Source organism: Erpetoichthys calabaricus, chromosome 16 (genome assembly GCF_900747795.2).
Source record: "Erpetoichthys calabaricus chromosome 16, fErpCal1.3, whole genome shotgun sequence".
Lineage (NCBI taxonomy): Eukaryota > Metazoa > Chordata > Cladistia > Polypteriformes > Polypteridae > Erpetoichthys > Erpetoichthys calabaricus.
Window position 1 is genome coordinate 23,630,105 of NC_041409.2, and position 9,377 is coordinate 23,639,481.

The following is a 9,377-nucleotide window of genomic DNA, read 5'->3' on the forward strand; positions in this document are numbered from 1 at the left end:
GTCAATTTTTGTTATAAACTTCTAAGGTGCATGGACCATAACCAATATTAGTAAAAATGCAAATACTTTATACTGCTGCTTAAAACATGCAAAGTGAGGCATGAAAGATGCCAACTAAAGATGCTGCAAGTAACTAGATATATCAAGACTCCACATTTCATATGCAGGTTGAGATTTGAATATTTGGTAAATATGCAAAATATTGCACCTGACCAGTTTTAATAGACAGTATTGTAACAGAAAATATGGGAGGAAAAATAATATTTGTATTTGGTTTTACAAATTAATTACAAGTCAGATGGCTCACTGTGACTGTGACTGCTGTTTTTATTTTTAGCCAAGTTAGAAATTTTCTTTCTTTTTAGTAATTTTGGTATGTATTTAAGGGAGGTGGTTGCTATTTGTTATAGTACCTATATTTTATTTATAGAGCTTCTGCTAAATTTACCCTTTGGATCTATTTATCTATCTATCTATCTATCTATCTATCTATCTATCTATCTATCTATCTATCTATCTATCTATCTATCTATCTATCTATCTATCTATCTATCTATCTATCTATCTATCTATCTATCTATCTATCTATCTATCTATTATATAGTACCTTTCATATCTATCTATCTATCTATCTATCTATCTATCTATCTATCTATCTATCTATCTATCTATCTATCTATCTATCTATCTATCTATCTATCTATCTATCTATCTATCTATCTATTATATAGTACCTTTCATATCTATCTATCTATCTATCTATCTATCTATCTATCTATCTATCTATCTATCTATCTATCTATCTATCTATCTATCTATCTATCTATCTATCTATCTATCTATCTATCTATCTATCTATCTATCTATCACAGAGCAGTGCCTTTCATATCCGTCTATCTGTCTGTGAGTGGTTACTATAGCTGTAAATAAACTCACAGCATTTATTAGTATTATGCAGGGCTCTATGTTTTATAATATTTCTGTTTAGGCTGACTGTTAAAGGGCTGTTGCACTTGACAAAAATCAATACAGGTACACATCAGATGCCATTAAAATGGTTAAACAACAAATGTAGTACTTAGACAGTTAAATATTTCTAACTTAAAGTGATCTTTACAATATTTAGCTCAGAATCTGACCCTCAAGCTCAATGAGTAAAAGTCAAATGGAAAATCCTTAGGTAATAATTCAAACAAATAGACCAGTTTTACTGTACATAGATTTTTGCAAGTCTTTGTGTCTCCTAGCTTCAGTATATACATAGTTACAGCTGTTTTCACATTCTATCAACTCTAGGATTATTACGGATGTGATGTTGCTTCCAAACCCAATTATCTTATCTGTTTTTATCAATTTTCAAAGGCTACATCTGCTCAAGGAAACATAGTTATATTCGTTCAGTGAAGATAGCTTCTAACTGAGTGATTTTGATTAGCAAAAATGTTTTATGCAGCAGATATCAGTAATCAAAATACATCATATCTCTAGGTAGTAATTTTTAGAAAATTGTCTAAGTTGGTGAAAATATACAGTTATATGGCGGAAAAAAATACTATACTATATGAGTGGAAATTGATTTTTTTTGGCCCACTATTAACATCTCAGGCATTTGTTAAATATTGCACACAGCAGAGTGACAGCTTCCTTTGAGGTCATAAGCATAAAATGTTTTCCTAAATTTCCTAGAGACAGAGAAGTAGATGATCAACATGTTTTAATTAAATGTTATAATTCAGTGCAGAACACACATATCTTCCAAGTATATGTATCAATGAAAGCACATTTTGAAACCATTAAACAATATTAATTTAGAATGAATATGGAAATTAGAAAGTATTAAAGAGCAATTGACAGCAATTAAAATTGATTACGAGATTAAAGGTTGAGAATTGAATCACATCTAAGTCATTATTATCCACCTGGGCAAGTGCTCGTCCATTTTTACAAAACTATACTTCTCTTCTGTGCTGCAAAAATAATTATTTGTAAAAATGATCAATATAGTCCAGGGCTAGTATGTAATAAAGTGTGTTTATGGATTTTAATGTTCAGTGTGTTTCACTCATTTGTCAGTCGCATTCATTTTTTTTTTGTTTTTATTTTTCTGTGCTCTGTTTGATGAGCGGTCTTAGAAATAATTCCTAGTGTTCATATTGATGTATGTTTGATATCTTTTTACCTAAACTTCTTCCCTTTTCCTAATTTTTGATTTGAAGTATCTTGTTTCGTTGTATATTTTATGGTATTTACAATATGTTTGACTGAAAATTCTGAAGGCCTTTTAAATGAGAATATGTAACACTTGCAGTATAGTCTTTTGTCTTGACTCAGTGTCTTTTGTATATAATTAGAATGTTCTAGTAATAATAATAAAGTTAATTTTCCCCAGGGACCTTACTGGTTCCCTTTCAAAGTCTAGCGATGGGCTACTTGGCAACTCAAACTTGGCTCAGTATCAGTGCATGTGGGTACGTAAACTGTAAGTGTGCCCTGAAATTGACTGGACTTCGCCTTATGCCCAGAGCCTCCGGCATAGGTTAAAATCTCTGGCAACCCTGTACTGGTTTAGAAAATGATTGGATGTGCCAGTTTAAAGTGATCAACATGGAGTTGAAGCAGAAACGGCGACATCCTTTAAGTAGCATCTGGATGAGCTCAGATATTAGCTAAACAGACGAGCTTGATGGACTGAACTAACCCTAACCCTCTCGTTTGTCAGAAGCATATTGCTGCATCAGGTCTACATCTTTGTAGTTGGAATTCTACAAAATTTCATAGGCCACCAGGGGACATCTGGGAGCTTGAACAACTGCTTAAGTAAACAATGGGATATACAGCCAAATCATTTCTGTGACTTCCATTTATGTGTTATAGTGTGGAAATGTGCATTTACAATTACCTCAATGGACGGGTGGAAGATCAATAAGATCTTACATTTGATCAACGAGAATTGGGTTCCCTGAATGAAAAACATTATTCTTCCAGTATTAAAAAAGATAAGACAAACCTTAATGTATTCAAGGAAAAATCAGAAGGGGGGCTACCACATACTGCCATTACAGTTCATACATATAAATAAAAAGCTTGAATAAAGCTGTCCTTGTTTAGAATAAAACATTATATAATGCAAAAATGGTGAAAACACACATCAACCAAACATAACCATATAATTCTCGTTACACGCGCAAAGAATTTGCTGATGCAGTCATCTCACCTTAAAACAAGGTTATTGTTAGCCACATGTTTCTGGACCACTGCCTGTTCTTTTGTATTTCCTTGTTTTTGTATTTTTAAAATTAAATGCTAATTTTTTTCACATGCTTATGCAGATATTCACTCCACAATTTATTTTTCCGGGCCTTACTAGCCACAAAGGAAAAGAAACTATTACATGATGGGGGAGACGTTTACTTTTAAGGCTCAGTCAGAAGCAGTATACTGTAAACTTGGATGTGGAGAAAAAGTTAGTTTCATCACCTTTTAGACAACTCTTCTATCCTACAGTGTCATTTAATAGATGCATGTGATTTCACTTCATGGTTCTGGAATATTTCAGCAGGTCTTTCCATGTTTTAATGAATTCTTGTGTATCATGGCAGGATGTTGTAATTGATGGTTGGGTGTGCAATACTACTGTGACAATACTACTGCTGCTGCTACATGTTTAAAGGATAAATGCAGAAACTGAAAATTAAATTACTATTTTTTTTTTCTTTTTATTTCTCTTCCAGGTCGAGATGAGCCTTCAAGCTATATTTGCACAACCTGCAAACAACCTTTCAACAGCGCCTGGTTTCTCCTCCAGCATGCCCAGAATACGCATGGAATTCGCATCTACCTTGAGACAAATCCATCTAGTAGTTCTTTGACCCAAGGATCACCATCCCTCCAACGATGGGCTCGGAGCCTGTACCTCAGTCTCCTCTAACTAACTTTCTTGGCGACAGCAATCCTTTCCATCTGCTTCGAATGACAGGACCTGTGCTTCGGGAGCCACCGGGTTTTGTAGAAAATCGTCTTCCGAATACACCCCCTTTTGTCAGCCCTCCACCTCGCCATCATTTGGACCCCCCATCGCCTTAGTGCCGAGGAAATGGGTTTGATCTCCCAACATCCCAGTGCCTTCGAAAGAGTTATGCGCCTGACACCCATGGCAATAGAGTCCCAGTCGATGGATTTTTCTCGGCGACTACGGGAGCTTGCGGGAAACAGCAGTTCCACACACCACCACTTTCACCCAGCCGCTCCAACCCTATGCATCGCCTGCTCAACCCTTTCCAACCGAGTCCAAAATCTCCATTCCTGAGCACTCCACCACTGCCACCCGATGCCACCTAACAGCACCACTCCTCCTCAGCCCCAGTCAAAAAGTAAGTCATGTGAATTCTGTGGAAAGACTTTTCAAATTTCAGAGTAACCTGGTTGTACATCGGCGAAGTCACACAGGAGAAAAGCCCTACAAGTGCCAACTCTGTGACCATGCATGTTCCCAAGCCAGTAAACTTAAAAGACACATGAAGACACACATGCACAAGCCTGGCTCTATGACAGGGAGGTCTGATGATGGGCTCTCTACCACTAGTTCTCCTGAGCCAGGTACGAGTGAGATCACGGGTGAGGGGATAAAAAGTAGAGAGGGTGAGTTTAGGAATGAAAGTGAGCCTTCCCTAGGGCAAGACAATGAGGAAGAGGAGGAGGAAGAGGAAGAAGAAGAGCTAGAAAATGAGAGCAGACCTGAGTCAAGTTTCAGCATTGACTCTGAGTTTTGCCCGTAATAGGGAAACTGGTTCTAAACCTCCACCAGATGACAAAACCCTCTCGTTAGGAAAGATTGTGGAGAATGTGGGACTGAGCACTATACAGCAGTACAATGACATATTAGGTGACAATCGTAAAAGAGGACCTTTCTCCAAAAGATGTTCAGATGTCCAGCGTGTCGCAAGAGATGATGATTCAGTTGTAGGGGAGATCGATCGCGTTGAAGTAGGTGCAGTGAATGGCAGAAATTTTGGCTCAGGTGATGCTTTCTCAGGCCTGTTTCCTCGCAAGCCCACCCCAATTACGAGCCCAGTTTATCCAATTCATCAGCAAAGAGAATTAAAATAGAAAAGGGACTTAGACTTGCCACCAGCACCTCTTATTCCCTCAGAAAACGTCTACTCACAGTGGCTAGTAGGTTATGCAGCATCAAGGCACTTCATTAAGGATCCATTTCTTGGATTCACTGACTCAAGACAATCTCCCTTCGCCACCTCATCCGAACATTCATCAGAAAACGGCAGCCTGCGTTTCTCTACCCCACCAGGGGACATGTTAGATGGAGGTCTCTCAGGGCGTAGTGGAACGGCAAGTGGTGGTAGTACCCCTCATCTGGGAGGAGGACCTGGGCCAGGTAGGCCCAGTTCAAAGGAGGGCCGGAGAAGTGACACCTGTGAGTACTGTGGCAAAGTTTTCAAGAACTGCAGCAACCTGACAGTCCATCGGCGCAGTCACACTGGAGAGCGTCCATACAAGTGTGAGCTGTGCAACTATGCCTGTGCTCAGCAGCAGCAAGCTGACCCGCCATATGAAGACACATGGACAGCTTGGTAAAGAAGTGTATCGCTGCGACATTTGCCAAATGCCCTTCAGCGTGTATAGTACCCTTGAAAAACACATGAAAAAATGGCATGGAGAACATTTGATGACGAACGAGGTAAAAATTGAACAAGCAGAAAGAAGCTAAGTCCTTCTTCTGTCCCTCCTCCTCCTCTCCACCTCTTGAAAGGAATTAAGGGGGGTAGCTGCATAGCATGATTTTTTTTATACTTTTTGTTTGTTTATTTCTTTTGTTTTTCCAAAAATAACTGCCAACTGAGAAAAAAAAAAAAAGCCGGCCTAAAACTGCCTCAACTGGCGTTTACTTTTTTAAGTAACTATCTGAGGGTGACTTAACAGTAAAGTATATGTGGAGCCTTTTAACTGTGCAATAATTTCTGTATTTATTGGATTTTGTAATAATTTTGGGCATGTGCAGGTACTTTTTCTTCTGTTTTAGTTTTTTTTTTTTTTTTTTATTACTGGGTATAGTTAATTTCTTTTACCCAGAGGAAAATCCTGAGATTTTGTATTTTGAGGGAAATAGAATTTTTCTTTTTGTTCTTTTAATTATATTTTTGGGCCGCTGCTTCTAGGAAAGTAAATTTTTAAGCTATACAGATGTAATTTCTTGAGGAGAAGCCGAATGATTTAAAACATTAAAAAAAAAAAAAAAAAACCTAAATATTACCGAAAACGGTAAACAAAGGCGAAAGTAACAATCCTTTAAAAATTGTAGCATTTATTAATTTGTGTAATTGGAAATGTAGCACTGAATGTCACCAGTGACATTAAAAGTCAGGATGGGGCATGGGGTCTCTGAAAAACGAATGCCAAAATGAGAAAAGACACTGTAAAAACAGACATACACAGAGGCAGCTGCTTATTAGGTACAAAGTACCAGGTTAAAACTCTATCCGTAGAATTAATTTTTATTATTATTATTATTATTATTATTATTATTACTTTTTCAAATTGGCATAACTGTCAGCAAAACAGAAAAAGTTGTAGGTTGTTTACGTCATTTTTAAAATGAACCAGCCCCCCCCCAACCCCATGTAAAATCTTCTGTGAGAAAGAGAATAAGAAAACAATTACACCTTGACTTTTATTTTATTTTTTCACATTTTTCAGTTACAGTAACATAAAAGAAAACAGACCAGAAAGATAAGCTGGTATTAGAATAACTGTGAAAGCTGAACAGTCCTAGGATATTGTATTAGTATCCTTTCTGAAGTTTCATATAGTCAAATAAAAAAAGTTAGCCATCTTGGAAACATACATTTTTCCGTTGTCAAGAGTTTGTCTCCATAAAGCTTCATAAAAAATAAAATGATTTTTTTTTTTCATGTATGTAAGTGCAAAGTATCTTTTAAAAGTGGAAATTTATATTAGTAGTGTGTGACATTAGAGGGGAATTTATTCTAAGCCAGTTGATTACATACAGTGTGTACATGTATTTGTGTCTGTGTATGTGTGTGTTTGTATATGCAGAGTATATAAATATGCACATACACTATATATATATATATATATATATATATATATATATATATATATATATATATATATATATATATATATATATATATATATATATATATATATATATATATATATATATATAGCCACTGCTATGGTCATTATTATAGATTATTTAAGAAGAGCAACAAATAAGAACAAAGCACTTCATATTTAAATGTTTTTCTTAACAGCCCAAAATGATTTAGTGAGAAATGTTTTACTGGTTAAATGCAACAGCTAATGTGACTTGCTGGGCTTTGTATAGTCTTAGAAAAGGGCTGGGTGATTTTGTCAAAAATTTTCAGCCTTAGCAGATGTTACCTTGTTAACCAGATACGACAAGCACCTAAATTATAAATGTACAAGAAATGAATTTTGTAGTTTAATCTTTGGATTTTGAGGTTACAAGAAATATCCTGAAAATTAAATATACAGTATATATAGAGTATATATATATATATATATATATATACCTGTTAATGTTAAAACTAAAACTGAAAAGAGGGAACTTTTGACGAGCTCCTTTTGGCTCTGGGCGAGTAGCCCAAGTGTATGTGGTTTAAAGCTCAATCTGATGCATTATGGACGTGGTGAATATTTCTGGTTAATCAGGTTACATCCCCACTGAATAGAGTCAATGCCAGTTATTTGGCTTAGTTTATCACACAATAGAAGTTATTTGTTGATCTTTATAAAACACTTACACTGTTTTGTTTTTCCTTTTTTTCATTAGGACTTCCCATATAACATGCTAAGACGCTTCAACTTTGTCACATAAAGAATGCACTGCTCATTCTGAGTTTTGGAAAAATGCCATTGCCAGCAAGCACCATCTTGCCAATTATATAACACTGCATTATTTTAAATAATGTATTCTCAACATTCAGTCAACTTTAGATGTTAGGAACATTTATAACGGTGTATAAATAGCTACTCCTATTTAGTTGACCCGCACTTTAAAAAAAAAAAAAAAAAAAAAAATTTGTTTTTATGACAACGGCTTCTGTGCAAGAAATTACAGTTAATGGATCAACTTGGCCTGGTAAAAGGGTTTAAAGTACTAGGGAGCATCTGAGATTTAAGTGTCAGTGTTGCTAAGCTTGGCATTCACAATACTGGCACTATAAAATTTAAAAATTAATTTATTGGGACAGTTTTTGTACTGCCATTCAATCTGACGTGAGTGTGCCTTGAATACTGATCTTCCTATCTGATGTCTCTTGAGACGAATGCAACACTTTTGTGAAGCAAAAGGATTGAAAAGAGGAAAAAAAAAAAAGATTTATCAATTTAAGGACATAATTCCTAGTTTGCATAAAAAAAAAAATTTGGTCTGATAACATATCAGGCAAGGATATTAAAAAAAAAAAAAAAGTAAAATGAAACTCGCAAATAGGTAAAAGTACCCAGCACAACTTTTGCATGTGTCTGTTTGTGTATATATATATATAGGCATATACACATACGAACACATAATCAAACCGAATTCTTCACTTCAGGACAACCCTGCCTCCCTCGATAGAATCTGCCGGAGTGAATTGTAATACCACAGATAGACAAGGAAGAGGACTGGACAAATATCAGGAACAACAGCATCTTAAAAAAAAAAACAAACAAAAAAAAACGAATTTAGTGCACTCTGTCTTAAAATACGTTTACAGTATTGAAATAAGTACAAGGGTAAAAAAAAAAATGTGTGTATGTGTGTTTTTGAACGATCAAGTATTTTTTTTTTCCAAGTTTGCTTATAAAGTTTTCTGAATGCCATAGTGGCTATGTGTATATTGGTTTTTTTTGGTGACGGGGTTTTAGTAAATATATATAAATATATATTACAATTTTCTTGTTTAACTGTAAAAGTATACCAGTATTTGTAATATTGGAGAATGCCTGGGCATTTTACAAAAACAGAAAAAAAAAATGTTTTTTTTTATTTTTTATTTTGCAGTCAAATTTAAAATTGTGGGTCTATTAAAATGTTTTTGTCACTGTAACTGTAAAAGTCTTGAGTTTTAGTATATCTTTTATTCTGCCTTGGATGTAAAAAAAAAAATAAAAAAGAAATCCAGAACTGTAAACAAATTTGGGGGGGGGGGGGTGTGGGGTGGGGGTAGGGTGGGGGGGGGGGGGGGCTCTGACAAACAACCAGCTACACAATGTAGACAATTCCCTAGCAGAATACATGATGGTTCTCAGTTTTCAGGGAAAGAATCACTTTTTCCTGAATTGTACTTATTTTCTTATTTTGGAATGGGATATTCTAAATGGCTGGTTAA

The 9,377-nt window shown here is 35.4% G+C and overlaps 1 protein-coding gene across 1 annotated transcript in view; it reads left to right on the forward strand.

The window, feature by feature from the left end:
- Nucleotides 1-8,561, forward strand: part of bcl11ba (BCL11 transcription factor B a) — a 96,351-nt gene extending 87,790 nt beyond the window's left edge. The window contains 9 exon segments of the mRNA XM_028822131.2: nucleotides 3,732-3,866; nucleotides 3,869-4,070; nucleotides 4,072-4,219; nucleotides 4,222-4,323; nucleotides 4,325-4,399; nucleotides 4,401-4,769; nucleotides 4,771-5,544; nucleotides 5,546-5,695; nucleotides 7,835-8,561. Coding sequence (XP_028677964.2) covers nucleotides 3,732-3,866; nucleotides 3,869-4,070; nucleotides 4,072-4,219; nucleotides 4,222-4,323; nucleotides 4,325-4,399; nucleotides 4,401-4,769; nucleotides 4,771-5,544; nucleotides 5,546-5,695; nucleotides 7,835-7,879 — 2,000 coding nt within the window. The 3' untranslated portion in view covers nucleotides 7,880-8,561.
- Nucleotides 8,562-9,377: the final 816 nt, after the last annotated feature.